Here is a 17058-nt window from a genome sequence, read left to right as displayed (position 1 = left end):
AAACTCCATTCCATTCAATTTTAATACATAAGATTGTGCTGTTGAACTGACGGCAGTTAATCAGTAACTCGTGGGATATTAGGAATTTTGAAGTTACATACATGGGAGATGCAATAGAAAGGCCTGCACCTGGTAATCGGAAATCCAGTTTTGTAACTGGTAAGGAAGCCATGCACAAGTGTTTGTATCATTCCTTGCTCTTGTGTGTGTGTATGTGTTTGTCTGCATATCTGAGCTGCTTTGTTTAACCATATTTTTAAATAAATCAAAGTGGTTTCAGTTCACATATAATACTAAAAACATTAGAAACACAAGACAAAGAAACCAATTTGTTTAAAATGATGTTCAAAGCCAGCTTCTATTTTCTACATATATTTTCCACTGTATGAATAAATATTAAGCTTCCTTGCATATTTTTATATCTTATACCTTATTCTTAAGGATTCTTTATGAATTGCAAGAATTTTATACATCAACCTTACTAAAGTGAATTCCTCAAGAACTCAACTAAAATCTTAATTACAACCTTAATTAAAACAAATTGCCAATTACTTTACCTTTCTCATTCTCTTTATATTTAGCTATGCCAACTGGAATTTCAGCTTGATACATGGAGCCCACCATGATTTCCTGTTTGGAAAAAAATATAAATCATCTGTAATCATAGATCAAACACCATACTTTACGTTCAATGACTAGACAGCCAGCCAAATACCAATTGGAATAATAAACATTTTAAAAGTATGAAATAAGCATACGGTATTTGTTCATATATTGACTTCTTTATGCAATGTAAACTATTACATGGGCTTATTCCAGATTCTATAGCATTTTTTCAAAAACTGCCAAGTAGCTTCCAACCTGAATGGCTAAACAAATCAGGAACTTAGAAACAAAGAACAAGCTAAGTTTCGATCCAAATTTTGGACTTGCTGCTGCCAAATGCAAAGAGTTTGCAACAACTATAAACCACAACTTCAGATTGTGTCTAGTTAGAAAGTGGCAAAGCAGATTACTTGCATATAAAATTAAGGTTTCCTTTGCTTTCATTGCTCATGAATAAGAAAAGATTCTGGAATTCTGACTTATTGTATGAAGCAAGTACACTTAAGTAATAAATGATCCAGTTTATCTGCAAAACCAAACTGTTACCTTGAATGTCAGATTAAAAACAAAAATCTGCACTGGGTCAGAACAAGCTTTTCAACCTGGGCACTAGTTGTCAGGCAGACACAACAATGAATTTTTTTTCCCCAGCTACAATCATTTGGATAAAGAGGGGAGGAAATTCCAATGAAACATAATAATATTGCAGATGTAATAATATTTTTCCAAGTCCCCCCTTTCCAAAACCTTGCTGTATTAACCGAGTCCTCTTAAATGTTCAATACATTTTAAATAACAAAACTTCAACAATGATTTTATTTAAGTCAGTTAGAATTTTTAAAATAAACTATAGCTGCATGCTTCAGATCTTTGGGCAAAGCACTGTGATAGTCTGTGACATCATTCAAATATAATCTTCAAATAGCTTAACTGTAAAGGCTCCTTGAGCCCCAACTTGCTGAGACTAGCTTCATAAGGAGCTTTGAATACTCATAATGTTAGGAATGATTTTTCCCACAAATTAATTTGTATAATAGTTATATTATGTTGATAGTTTATCATAAAGCTCATATTTACTTTTTTCCAGTCTTCTGAAGGAATATAGTCTTCGTCTTCTTCAGATTCCTCTTCAATTTCACTATCTATATTAAAAAAATAACAACTTTCACTTACATACGGATAGCTATCCTGGATTTACATTTCTTCAAACAAACTATTTTCTACAGATTTTTCAAGTCCCATATCTGGTTGGTTAATTAAATATTGAACTGTGATGTCACAACCAACTCTGTGTGACTAATTGTGGTTGGTATGTCCTGACTCATAATACTCTGAACTACAGTTAGCTAGGAGGTTTCCATTTTTGAAAAATATTTAAAAATGTACATTCTAATATATTTATTTAGGTAAATAGCATTGTTAAAGAGCTGATACATTCAACAAAATGTTGCTTAAGAACATCTGTATCTTGAAAGTCACAAAAAGCAGCATTAAAATATAAAACAAGCTTTTGTCAGAGGCAAATACTTTTAAAAAAACTTTAAAAAATAGAAATGCTTCTTCATATAAAGAAAGGGGAGAATTTGTTCACACAGCTAAAAGTTAACTGTATTTTTTCAGGGATATATGTTAGAAGAATATATACAAATGTTTCAGAATATATTAGCTAAGCAATTCATTGTAAACTAATTTTATGTAACCATCCCATCATCCCACAAATTCCATACACAAAGGGCAAGTACAAATGACATTTTAAACCAGAGAGATTTGTAGATTAAAAATTACCATGTCATATATTAGTTTTGGTACCACACCAAATTATTTTGCTGCACTTTTTGGACTCACTAACTTTATGTTAACAGCATTTCTGCTCATACACGCGTATACGTAATTACAAATATAAGCTACCCCCAGTCTATCAACTCTAGCTTGCTTTTTGAAATGGATTCACATATTATGCTAAAGGCAAAAACAAAAAACAAACAAAAACAAACAAACAAACAAGCATAACAGGCAGTAATGGAAGAAAAGCTACTTAAAATTCTTAGCATTAGACAAATATAAATATTAGAGCAATGATCAGGTCACAGATAAATAACATCAGCTAAGCCTCTATTTCCAAATATTAGCAGTGAATATCAAAAATGGAGAATCTCTGGTTTAACAAATCTGCCAGCCACTCTTCCTTCTCTTCAATACCCCCTTCCTCTTTTCCCTCCCCTTCAGTATTCAGTGTGACAGTGCTCAGAGCTTATCTCGCATAGCAAACAAGAAAAAAGTTATCCAGCCTTTAGAAGTAAATGCTCTCTTTCGGAGCACAGAGGATTTTCTCACTTGAATGCAGTAACAGCATCATGTGTGCTATATATATACCTGGGTTATGTTTTTACACATAACTGTGCAGGTTATATACTCTTCTCAGAAATGTATTAGAAAGCAGGGCAGTAGATCTTGAGATTCAAATATAGAATTCAGAAGTTTGAATACCAACCAGCATTATCTTTACAGAGAAAATGCCTTCTAGTATGCTCCTCAGTAGGTCCAATGATATCAAGAGACAAGACTTTAGAAAAGATCATTCTCCCACTCCCAGACAATTTATCCTTGATAAGTACCTTCACTGTAAAGACAACCAGCAACTATTGTCTTTCTCTACAAGAAAGGAAAAGGCAATCTTTTATTTGTACAGAAAGTTCTTACTGTCTCCAACCAGCAGCTGATAAAGAGCTCTGAAGTTCATAAACAGAATTCTCTTTCCACAAGAAAACATTTTCTCCTTGCAGATTACTTTTAAAATATTAGAGAAGTGAGAAGAGAGACTCTATCCATATTTCAGAAGATTTCAACTACAGAGAAAAAAAAATCATTGCCTTTTTGTGCAAATTTCTCACATAAAAGTAGGCGTTGGTCAACCTGTTTCAAAATTCCAGATTTCATCATTGCGATGATTCTAGCTCTCCTGACGTTCATTTACTGCACAGGGGAATGCCCAAATATTTGTACAACTTCCATGCATTTCTAAAATGTTTGAAAACTGATTTTAAAAAATACATACTTGTATCAAAGTATTTACAACGACGTGGGCGAATTATTTCTGGTACAACAGATGAAACTGGATCACCATTGGAGGACTGTGTCTCATCCTCTTGACCTGATGAATCCTTTATAGCTTCCTCCTTAGAAACAATGTAACAAAGATAAAAGCAATTATTTTTAACTTTACTTGACTTCTAGCAAACATAATGCAGCAAATATAACAAGAGATCTTAAAGCAAACTCCAATTAAATGATGAATACAGCAAATAAAACAGATCAAAGCTACACATTAAAACACAAAAAAGCAATGTATCTTAAGAAGCATCTTAAAACTAAAAATCGAAGCAGCTTAGTAAATATTCACAGGAAATATTTCAGTTTCAATACTATCACTGGAAATTTTTTGTTTCACCTACTCATCCTAAAGGATGAGACCAAGAAAAGGATCACTGATTTTATGTTCATCTTAACTGGCTAGCTCTAGTATTATTTATGAACTTGAACAGTTCTTGAGATTACCTGCTCCCAAGATATTAAAAAAACTTTAACCAATAATTAAAGGACAGAAAAAATTTCCCTAAAAAATTATGGTTCCCCCAAATGAAAGAGACAACATATTGAACGTACATACACATATTTATTTGCACATTCATGCACACTTATGTGTGTTTGTGTGTAGACACATATATTGTTGAATGCTTCCCTCATTAATTTAGAGTTGCTAAGTCTAGCTGAAAAACATACCTGTACATACGTAACATATTTGCCAAAATGTGACAGATTTGCACAGGCATATGTGTGCATATATTCCTGCTAAAAGTTACACTCCGAAAAAGAGGGTCAAGACAAAAACAAAGTATAAAATACTACTGGGTAAAATTTCCAGTGAAAGCAACTGATTCCTATTTGCATAATCAATCAATCTCATACACAATCCCGTCTCATGAGAAAAGTATAGTGATAAGACTTCTCTCCAACTTCCAGAGGAAATAGGAATAGCATTAAGTAACGCATTAAGTATCAAAGTTTATTCATGACCATAGACCAGGGGTCGGCAACCTGAAAAAGCAAAAGAGCCACTGGGAACCGGTTCCATCACACATAAAAAAAAGTGGGAGCTGCGTGCGTGGATACACGTGCACGGTTCCACTTTTTTTTATGTGGGCGCACCTGCACGCCAGCGGCGACGGGTGTCCGTGGTGACGGGCGCTGGGTTGCAGCGCCGCCTTCAGCCCAGGCGTCGCCGAAGCCACCCCCGGGACCTCCAAACTGCCGCCCGAACACCCATTTGGAGACCTGCTGGTGCAGCACCAGCAGGTCTCCAAACGGGTGTTTGGGCGGAGGTACGCGCGCACCTCTCTAAAGGTTTGGAGAGCTGCGCGTGCAGCTCTCCAAACCTTTGGAGAGGTGCACGCGCACCTCCGCCCGAACACCCGTTTGGAGACCTGCTGGTATTCGGGTGGAGGTGCGGTTTGGAGACCTGCTGGTGCCGGTTTAGAAAGCTGCCGCAGGTCTCCAAACCGCACCTCCGCCTGAACACCAGAAGGTCTCCAAACGGGTGTTCGGGCGGAGGTGCGCGCGCACCTCTGCCCGAACACCCGTTTGGAGACCTGCTGGTGCCGGCTTAGAAAGTTGCTGCGGGCTGCGGCAGCTTTCTAAACCGGCACCAGCAGGTCTCCAAACCGCACCTCCACCCGAACACCAGCAGGTCTCCAAACGGGTACCGCCGCTGCCCGTTCTGAGAGGTGCGCACGCAGCTCCCCAAACCTTTGGAGTGGTGCGTGCGCGCATCTCCTCCCGTTTGGAGTGGTACGCGCGCACCTCTGCCCGTTCGGAGAGGTGCGCGCGCACCGGGTGACTCGGAGCCACAGGAGACGGCTCAAAGAGCCGCATGCGGCTCCGGAGCCGCGGGTTGCCGACCCGTGCCACAGACCAACCTTCTATGTATAGCACAGCCAACAGCATAAATTAAAATAAGAGAAAAACACAGCTAATTATCTTTTGACATGGAACAATCTATTGGAATGTAATTCTAGACAGTTTCATTACAAGTGATCGTGATGGAAGAGTGAGTTTTTTTCCTACAACCATGATGGAAAGGCCAAAAGCTGGCAAGAGTATATGTACTTCTGTGAGGGACAGAGAAAATATATAAATATTTAAAAGAGTAAATAAATCCTGTTCCACAGGCCAGTGTTTTATGAAAGTCTGCTCCTACTGTAAAACCTAGATCCAGAATACATAGTGTGATTTCTCATAAGGGCTACCCAGATGCCAGTGAACCGAGATTACACAGCAAGCTGAACTTATGTGTTTTTTAAAAAAATTAGTCAAGCTTAGATTTAATGTATAGTAATTGGGATACTTTTCTCCCTCAAAATTAATTTTAACTAGTATTTCAATCAGTAAATCCTCACATGGGCTTTCACTGTAATGCAACCCAGCTCTGGCCTCGGCTTGCACTGAAACGCAGTGAGTGAAGAATTGCTCTTAAGAACTTGTACTGAATTACCTTTATTTTTTTCATCTTTATAGAAGTAAATTTGTGTGCCAAAGTGCACTGAACTCAGCTCTTTGGCCCTGAAAAGTGTGATTCCACAAGGAATGTGATTATGTTCATAGTGCTTGGCAAATTTAATGATTAGGTTTTTCTGCAAAGATGAAACAGTTTTCTTTTGCTCTTTCTAGCAGAGGAATGAAACGTAATTCCTAATTATTTTACATTTTTCAATACTGAGGAATTGTAGTTCAGTTCTCTTAATACATGTTAATATCTGTTCAAACTGACTGCATTTGATTTTCTATTTATGACACATTTTATGCATTGTTTTGTTAATGTAACTACTTTTGTTTTACTACAATTATTTTCTATTTTTTCTTCCTTACAATATAGGTACTCCTCAATATACAACCATAATCGAGTCCAACATTTCCATTATTGAGACAGTTAAGTGAGTTTTGTCCCAGTTTACGACCTTTTCTTGCCACAACTGTTAAGTGAATCAAAGCAGTTGTAAAATTAGTAAAATGGTTGTTAAATGAATTTGCTTCTCTACTGACTGCTTGCCAATAGTGGCAAAAGGTGATCACATGACCCCATCAAAAATATGACCCAGTTGCAAGCACCTGACTTTGGTCAAATGACCATGGGGATGCTGCAACAATCATTAAGTGTGAAAAACAGTCGCAAGTCACTTTGTCAGTGCCATTGTGAGCTTGAGCGGTCACTAACAAATGGTTGTAAGTTGAGGACTACCTGTAAACATTAACTTTGAAGTCAGCATGTATCAGGAAGAGGATGATCACATTATCTGCATAAAGCAAAACAGATAATGGGTTGTTTGCTAGCATAGGGGGATGACATTTTTGACGAACATTTTGTGAGAAGTTAGATACTTGTTAGGAACTTGATATTCATATTAAATTAAAGAGGTTTGCTTAAACCTTACAATGGGAATTTGGGCTGAAAGGCTTCTATTCACTGTACATTTGACTTGTATGTATATATTTTTACAGAATGCAATAATCTAGTAAGATTGCAATCCATAGATTGTTTGATGATTTCCATTATAATTTTTAGAGATCTAAAATTTCTGCCACATGGTTTAGGATAATTGATTAGTCTACAATTGACTATTTGGAATGTTCTGTCCTGAATCTTTATCAGCCAAGACCTGTTTTTTTTCTAGCCAAGCAATGTGGTCCCTACATATGTATGCTATATAATTTATTAACAACACTTAAGAGACTGGACAAAAATGAATAGGCTTTTTTTTTACTTTTCTTAAAGACTGGCACTGTAATAGAATAATAGCAGTCTCTGAGCAATTGCACAAAGCAATCAATGTATGTGAAGAGAAGGTCAACACAGGAGCTTACTATTCTGCCTTAGCTTTTATAAGTAATGCCAGAAGAAAGAGGAAAAAGAAGATAAAAGTAATCACAGGATGGAGATGGGGTCAGCAATAGCAGCTCTGGGAAGTAAAGAGAAAGAGGGAAACAAAACTAGATATAAATGTAGGCAGGGAAAGAGATCAAAGGAAAGGAAATAAAATATAGCTTTCGTCAGGAATATTAAAATTTCAGCATGAAAACAGGCTCTTCCAAATGGCTAATCTTCAAAGGCACCAATGCTTTTCAGCAGGAAAGTCTGCAATTTGTTGTATTTCCTGCCCACTTTTACTTTCAGCAACATTTTCGAATATTTTAAGAATTACAGGGAATGTAAGATCCCCATCCACAAATAATTACTTGGTGTTTGTGGGGGGTCATCTTCTTATAGACCAACTGTGAGTAGTTCTTTATAGGATATTCAAAGCAAGCTGAAAATACCCAAATATTACAATATATTACAACCTAGAAATGACTATATGGATAACTGAGGCTGATACGCCTTCTTCATTAAGACTGGAGAGGATGAAAGAGCTGACGCTTAGCCACAGCCACCACCACATCTAAAAATGGCATGAAATGAAGAAAAGCAGTAAACACTCCTCACAGTGTATTATCTGTATCATGCTTTTTTATATACTTCCTGTTTATATATGGGATAAAGTTTCATTCATTCATGCCTCCCTTCAGCAATTTAATATACTAATACTATTTTTAAAAATATTTAGATATAAACATGATTTCATCTGCCTCCTTGGAATCTGATTTTAGAAACAGAATTTTCCAAACCTTTATCTATTTTGGACAATACCTTTAGTAATGTACCCCAGTTTCAATGAAGGAACTTCATAAGGAAGGAAGGAAGGAAGGAAGGAAGGAAGGAAGGAAGGAAGGAAGGAAGGAAGGAAGGAAGGAAGGAAGGAAGGAAGGAAGGAAGGAAGGAACATGTAGACTGTTTCTATATGGCTGGATTTACTTTGCCCAAATTTGCTAAGAGTGATTTTAAATATTTTCTAGGTACTGGTTTCATTTATTCAAGACGTTCTCATTATCACAAAATGTACTCTTAACTCTGCAGTTTAAAAAAGAATTGCCAAATAAGATTCTATGAGAAAATATAAAACATGCAATTGGTAGCCCACAAACTGGTTTGTAGCCTGTCTATAACATCAAGCAAGAACAACCTTAAATGTATACATTTTAAGAAATTTCTGAATCACAGGCCAGATATTCCTATTTAATTCTTCAGTGCTCAGATGGGCTGCTTACGTCAACTTCTTTGCAGACGCAAAGAAAAAAAAAATACTTCACCACAATAATTTCCTTTCTAACTTTGATTCTAGTTTGTGTAGAATGGATATACCTCAAATCTTCCACAATCTGTGCGGTGAAAGGAAAGACTATTTTAATGTTCTTATTTCCTAACAAATTTATGAACTAGAGATAAACAACATTCTGCTTGTAAACACTCTTATGAACAGGCATTTTAAGTGTTAAATTTAAAGTTTAAATCCTGCCTCACCTGAGATTATGAAAGAGATCTGATAATAAAGTATATTGTTACTATGCTATAAAATAAAAAGGCCAGTTTTTAAACATCAACTAAGAAGAAACAGGCAATGCACAAATACAGGTAATAAATTATAATAAATATATTTTATTGCAGGAATGCCTCTGGTCTCCACAAAAAGGTTGGTAGAGAGCACTGTGAAAAAAACTTGTGTTATGTGACTGGGAATACCAATTATGACAGCTACTTTGCAAATGCACATACCACATTCAAAATATGCCTCCAGGTTATAGTCCTCTACTCCCATAATCTATGTCATGATTTAATCTTTTTAAAAAATACAGAGAAATTTAGAAGTCTCAGTGCCTCACAGACATTATTTCACATTCATTATAGTAAGAATTTGTCATACTTAGTAACAAACTTTAGTTTGGATGCAGCTTATTAAGGTGCCTTTGTGATTGATTAAATAAAGTTAATAAACACCAGCTGCCTGCAATTAGTGCAGGTTCGAGTCCCACCAGGCTCAAGGTTGACTCAGCCTTCCATCCTTCCGAGGTAGGTAAAATGAGGACCCAGATTGTTGGGGGCAATTAAGCTGACTTTGTAATAATGCCGCTTGGGGTGTGTGTGAAAGCCCTAATAAGCAGGCATATACATAGAATGAAGGCTACTGCTAAGCTTGTAAGCCGCCCTGAGTCTTCGGAGAAGGGCGGGATATAAATGGAATTAAAATAAAAAAATAAATAAAAAAAATTATAAATTTGCTGTGTGATATCTTTCAGTGGAGCCAATCAGAGGGCTATTTCCTATCTATCTATAAAAAATAATTGAGGTTTTACCTAAAATAAGGTCTCTCAAAATAAGAAAAAATAAAGTTCTTAGCAGCACAGCAAGAAACAAACATTTATTTAATTCACCTTTCTGATTAGAAGTACTGATATATCAATTTGTCAAAAAATTCTGCAACTCCTAATAAGTGCAAAAGAAAATTGGCAGAAAGAGCATTTTACTCTGAAGACCCTCTTGAACAAAAAAAATAACATATGCAACACAGCCACAAAAATAATTTTTCTAGAAAATTCAGTTTATACTGGATATAAAGAAATAATTATCATTTTGTGTGTGTACATATATACACACACACACATTGTTCAAAATATAATAATACCAAAGTAGCCACCGCATACACAAACACTGCAATATACAAAGTGTTCATATATTAGAAAGTTGCCTTCAATTATCTGTTTTGAAATCATCGGTCTAACGACCAAGCAAAACCTGATGAAAAAAAATTGTTTCCTTTGGCAGAAGTGACTAACAAACATCTATTTTCTCTCGGGAAAACATATTCAACATTTACAGACAATTCTGCTGAAATCAGTACTGAAACTCCCTATTTTATTCAAGATGTGCTCCAAAACATTTTCCTGGCAAATATCTAACTATGGCAGAATAAAGCAAGGAAAGTTACTTCCAGTCTAGGGAGTTTAGTTATTTATTTAGGTATTTATTCATGATCAAGTGATCAAACAGAATTACAGTGGTTAGAATGCAGTATTGTAGGCTAATTCTGCAGACTGCCAGCAGTTCGATTCTCACCAGCTGAAGGCTGATTCAGCCTTCCATCCTTCTGAGGTCAGTAAAATTGAGGACCCAGATTGTTGGAAGCAATATGCTGACTCTGTAAACTGCCTAAAGGGCTTTAAAGCACTGTGAAGTGGTATACAAGTCTAAGTGCTATTGCTATTACGTAACGTAGCCCAAATATTGGCAGCAGCTAACCAACCTTGACTGATTTCAAAATGTCCAGATTAGGTAAGAGACGTCCAGATTAGGTAGAGACTGCCAAAAAAAAGATAGGGAATGCTAGATAGGAAAGTAAAAATGAGAACATCTGAGAAAAAGGAAGAGGAAAAAGGACTTTCATCGTTATGAAAGGTAGCCATAATATGACCAGAAAATTATCACAAGATGAGTTCACTTAAAGGTTTTATCTATGTCAGTATTTCTGAACCCTTCATAACTTTAAGGATGGCCATACATCTTAACAGTTGCTAAGATTGAGAAACATTGATCTACATCACCAAATCGTGACTGCATTTTGCATAAGCAACTATCTCTGAACCATTTTCAAGGTGAACCCAACCTGGGGCTATCTGAGAAGTCATCAGAGTATAATTACTGTGGACAAGCTACCTTTCCTTAGAGTGAGTGTGCGCGCATCTGTAAACATTCCACACAATTGTTATCATTAAATTCTGGTCACACACCTATATTGTTCTGTTTCATTATATTCCATTGCGAACGGAAAGCAAAAAAAGTTTCTCTCTCTGTGTATGTATATGTGTGTGTGTATGCATGCACATGTTCTCAGGCCCCAGTTCTGTCAAGTAGCTTTAAGGTAGCAAGAAACCAATAAGAAGTATCGAAGTTGCACATTTCCTGTGACTCTCTTAAATTATTAATCAGGACAAATAAAGCCAATTCAAGGCAATTTAGGAAAAAACCCTGAGATGAAATGTCCTAATTAAATACTACAGAAATGATTAATAAATTGGCTTGACATTTTAATATCTTAGGTTGGAATCTGGAGAAAGGACTTGGCCTTAAAGAGAAAAATTCAACACCTTTCCCCTTTTTGTATTTCCCTATCAGCTTCCATAGTTTGGTGTTTCTAACAAGGACAAAGTCCCAAGTAGGAAAAAAGGAAAATGTTAGGGAGAAAAGTTATGGATTTGAAGTATTCCAAATTTCTGCAATGCTTTCAAACTGGTTGCAATTCTAAAACTGATTTCTAAATGTTTTATGGTAATCCTTTACATTGTTTGCATTGGGGAAATTTTGTTTTACTTGAAAAAAGAAAACAAGAACAAAAGAATAAGCCTGGAACAATAGCAGATGTTGTATAATCTTAGCATGGCACTATATTTACCAGATGCTCTATTATAGCACTTTGAGAAACCTAATAGGATTTTTACCCAGTTTTTTATTCTAATAACATACAGCAAAATAGCATAAATGGAGCAATGTAAACAAGGAAATAGTTTTAGTAGATTAAATGTATTGGCCAAAGATTAATAAGATTTTCAGCAACAAATAATACTTCACTGGATATACGTTTTCCATTATTTATTGGTGCGTCTTAGATTTCTTGCATTGTTTTTCGTGCTCTCCATATTATTCTCTTGATTAATCATGCAACATGGCAACATTTCTAGTAGTACTCTAAAATTAATTAACATTTCCTTTATTGTAATACACTACAATAATTATAAAACATGCCAGATATTGGGCAGGTCAGAAGTGAACAATAAATACTCCTAGATAAGGGGATGAAAAGATGAACCTTTCTAATGTGATAATCCAATACCTCTACGCCAAGATTAAAACTATGATTAGCAATCTCAACAGCACTACTCCAATTTTCTATGAAAAGTCAGTTACTTATTTCTTGGATCTCTGACTGTATTTAAAGTTAAAGCGGGCAGGGGCCTTGCAAGTCTGCATGCTCCTCCATTTATTTTAATCCCAAGTAATGATAATGGCAGAGGCTGAACTGCGAAAGTCACTAATAATTATAACTATGAACAACCCCCTTTAATTAAACAAATATTTGATCTCCTGCTGATTTTGTACGTTTGCCCACTGACAAAGAAGCAATCAGTATATAATTTTAATGGTAGGTTTATGTTAACAGTGAGAGACAGAATAACAAAAAAATCCAAAAAAAAATGCATTTCAAACAAGTTATAAATTGATTTGCATTTTAATGAGTGAAATAAGTATTTGATCCCTTATCAATCAGCAAGATTTTTGGCTCCCAGGTATCTTTTATACAGGTAACGAGCTGAGATTAGGAGCACTCGCTTAAATGGAGTGCTCCTAATCTCAGCTTGTCACCTGTATAAAAGACACCTGTCCACAGAAGGAAGCAATCAATCAATCAGATACCAAACTCTCCACCTTGGCCAAGACCAAAGAGCTGTCCAAGGATGTCAGGGAAAAGACTGCAGACCTACACAAGGCTGGAATGGGCTACAAGACTAACGCCAAGCAGCTTGGTGAGAAGGTGACAACAGTTGGTGCAATTACTTGCAAATGGAAGAAACACAAAATAACTTCAATCTCCCTTGGTCGGGGCTCCATGCAAGATCTCACCTCTTGGAGTTTCAATGATTATGAGAATGGTGAGGAATCAGCCCAGTTCTACACATGAGCATCTTGTCAATGATCTCAAGGCAGCTGGGACCACAGTCACCAAGAAAACAATTGATAACACACTACGCCGTGAAGGACTGAAATCCTGCAGCGCCCTCAAGATCCCCTTGCTCAAGAAAGCCCATGTACAGGCCCATCTGAAGTTTGCCAATGAACATCTGAATGATTCAGAGGAGAACTGGGTAAATGTTTTGTAGTCAGCTAAGACCAAAATCGATCTCTTTGGCATCAACTCAACTCGCCATGTTTGGAGGAGTAGGAATGCTGCCTATAAACCAAAGAATACCATCCCCGTCAAACATAGAGATGGAAACATTATGCTTTGGGGTATTTTTTCTGCTAAGGGGACAGTACAACCACATCAAAGGGACGATGGACGGGGCCATGTACCGTCAAATCTTGGGTGAGAACCTCCTTCTCTCAGCCAGGGCATTGAAAATGGGCTGTGGATGGGTATTCCAGCATGGCAATGACCCGGCCAAGGCAACAAAGGAGTGGCTCAAGAAGAAGCACATAAAGGTCTTGGAATGGCCTAGCCAGTCTCCAGACCTTAAACCCATAGAAAATCTGTGGAGGGAGCTGAAGGTTCAAGCTGCCAAATGTCAGCCTCAAAAACTTAATGACTTGGAGAGGATCTGCAAAGACGAGTGGGAAAAAGTGCTTCCTGAGATGTGTGCAAACCTGGTGGCCAACTACAAGAAATATCTGACCTCTGTGATTGGCAACAAGTATTTTTCTACCAAGTACTAAGTCATGTTTTGTGAAGAGGTCAAATACTTATTTCACTCATTAAAATGCAAATCAATTTATAACTTTAATTGAAATGCGTTTTTCTGGATTTTTTTTGTTGTTATTCTGTTTCTCACTATTAAAATAAACCTACCATTAAAATTATAGACTGATCACTTCTTTGTCAGTGGGCAAACGTACAAAATCAGCAGGGGATCAAATACTTTTTCCCCTCACGGTTAAGTTCTTTCCTATTCAACTGTTAACTAAACAAACCCCAGCTTTCTTCACAGTCCAAATTAAGTCTCATAAACCCCCCGAAATTCACCTTGTCTCAACTCTCAGGAATTACTTAAACAAAAAACAGAGAAGACACTAATATGAACACAGCTATTCTAACACTGTTTTTCTTCAAAGCAATCCTATTGAAGCAGTCAATCTCAGCTTGCCTTCCAATATTTTAGACCCTGCACATATATCTACAAGATTAAATCTGAAAATCAAAACTACATACCAGGATTACATTCTTTTATCTACAAGAGCTTCTCTATGTATTGCAGATTTCAAGTCATTAAATGCTTGCTTACCAAAGGCATATGTACATAATAGCACAAACCAAGGTTTTAAATTAATAAGTCTAACTCACTTTATTTTCTCCACTGCACCCACTGTTGTTATCATTATCTTCACCCTCACCCTCCTCCTCCTCCTCCTCCTCCTCTTCTTCCTCTTCTGGTAGTGGTACAGAACCATCATAACCATAAAGGCTAAGAAGCTCATGAATTGGCATATCACCTTCCTAAAAAGAATTAAAACAGGACATAAGAATTTAACCAATTATAAACCATTATGGGATGACTAATCAACACTGGCAACAATTGCTCCTTGGTGAGCAACTGTTGAACTTTGTATGTCTATAGAGACAGACTTCAAGTGTATACGTGTTTGTTAACAGCAGAAGGCAGGGTAGGATACTGATGCTGTCTGATAGGACAACCACATAACAATCAGGTACAAGAAAAGCAGGATGGAGCAATTTCTACTCTGTGTGAACAGGAAACACTAAGACACATACAGGCACAGGCACACACATACACTACTCAATTTGACAATAGTAACAAGGAAGAAAAGCTACAAGTGATTGGCTTATGTTATATTGATTTTGAACAAATTAATGCTTGGCAGGACAAAAGATATCAGATTATCACAAATGAAAAGGTCTTTTGAATGGAGTAGCATGTGTATACATATAAATTTACATCTACAGTTGTAAGTATTTTGCAGAAAGGTAGGTTTATCTTTTTTTACACACTAATTACATGACTAATTAGTGCCATATAATTAGTGCCAAAATTGTTCTATAGTGCCAGAAACGTACTATAAGTACGTATTCATTCTAACAGGTAATTTTTCATCCTGAAAAATATTTATGTAGGCCAGCAATTAACATGTACACATAACACATATGTACATACATATACTATGTATATAGATTATGTACAAATATTTGCATGAGTATTATACACAACACACATATGCACATACACAACAGTAGAGATAAAAAAAATAAAATAGTAAAGAAAGAGCACCAGTAATAAAGAAAATAAAACAAAAAGAGAAGTCAGTTTGGTGTAATGATTAAGGCATCGGGCAAGAAACCAGGAGATTGTGAGTTCTAGTCCCGCCTCAGGCATGGAAACCGGCTGGGTAACTTTGGGCCAGTCATTGTCTCTCAACCCAACCCAACCCACTTCACAGGGTTGCTGTTGTGAGGAAACAGAAGGAGGAAGGAATAATATGTATGTTCACAGTCTTGAGTTAGCTATAAAGTAAAAAAAATCTAATAAATGAAATAAAGATAATTCAAAACATAACTGCATTTTCCAAGTCTCATGAATTCCAAGCCTCTGAAATTCTAACAGATAAGTTTCAAGTATTTTTAAAAACACCTTTTAGATGATGATTTCATCAACTACTAATCTGTTATCTGTATTCAATAAAATAATGTGCAAGCTAAATATATGTCATTCAATCATACAAAAATTTGATGTAACCAGCCATAATATATCCCAATGAGCAATCTTCAATATTAATCAAATTATCCATAGAACTGAATATATGCAACATCTTTAATATGTACTAGCATTTTATCTGTACTAGGCTTTCAGTACTTCTGACCTTCGCTATCTATTTTATAAGCAACTGACGTGTGACTGGCATGCAGGCTCTTTGTTCCATTAAGAAGCTGCACCAAATTGATGGGACACACATTTTCATGGTGACACTTGCTACATAAATGATGAGGAACACTGACATGGAACTTGCAATATTCTCATAATCTCACAATCACTGCTATTCTCCAGTAAAGTTCACTTCACTAATTCTTTGATTTCAAGAATACAAAGTAATTATCTCAGAAATCATTGATAGGAAAACAACCTAAATATTTTTCACTTTAGTCTACTATAACTAAAATATTGTATATTTTCGAAAATGTGCACATACCAAGAATTCATAACCATCAACCTAATTCTAATCTCATATCTGCTGGTACAATTAGTCAATAATCAAACTACTTTCATCCTTACATAAAGAACCAGTCTAAAGTAAGCTGTATTGTTTTCAGAGGGAACTTTTTTCCATGTAGGTTGACTTTTAAAAAAAACATAGCAGAAGCTGGTATCTTCAACATGTTAATATAAGCACTGTCAATATCTTTTTGACATCATATTCCACTTACTAAAGAACATTTGTAATTGCTTAAACGGAGAAATTTGTAAGTGCAATTGGATTTTTATAATCCACAATGGGTAAATAATTGTTTACTTGCTTTTTCATCCTAACAGTCCCAGGAACTGCTCAGGATACAATTTACGCATAAGCATGCCAGCATTTACTGTTTTATGATCATCCAGGATGGGGGGGGGAGAGGTTCTTTTGCTTTTTTGAGTATCTTTCTTCCTGAAGTAATCTGAAGATTTTGTATTTTGGTCTAAAAATTTATCTTCCTAAAATTGGAATTTTTATATCCAAGTGGGCTTCTAGAAAATAAATACAGCTAAAAC

General features: G+C 36.1%; 1 protein-coding gene across 4 annotated transcripts in view; it reads right to left on the bottom strand.

Moving 5' to 3' along the window:
- The window catches only part of MIER1 (MIER1 transcriptional regulator), a 51960-nt gene that overhangs the window by 11882 nt on the left and 23020 nt on the right, over window positions 1–17058 (bottom strand). For 3 of the 4 annotated variants that reach the window (XM_081323962.1, XM_081323960.1, XM_081323961.1), the window contains 4 exons: window positions 14640–14792; window positions 3662–3782; window positions 1684–1748; window positions 558–630 (listed from right to left, as the gene is read on the bottom strand). In XM_081323962.1, coding sequence (XP_081180088.1) covers window positions 558–630; window positions 1684–1748; window positions 3662–3782; window positions 14640–14792 — 412 coding nt within the window. The remainder of the gene's footprint in view (window positions 1–557; window positions 631–1683; window positions 1749–3661; window positions 3783–14639; window positions 14793–17058) is intronic. The other variant, XM_081323963.1, reaches the window with a different exon arrangement.

This window comes from Vipera berus (genome assembly GCF_964194415.1).
Source record: "Vipera berus genome assembly, chromosome: 3".
Lineage (NCBI taxonomy): Eukaryota > Metazoa > Chordata > Lepidosauria > Squamata > Viperidae > Vipera > Vipera berus.
The sequence above is the reverse complement of the archived record's forward strand: the minus strand, read 5'-3'. Positions and strand labels throughout refer to the sequence as shown.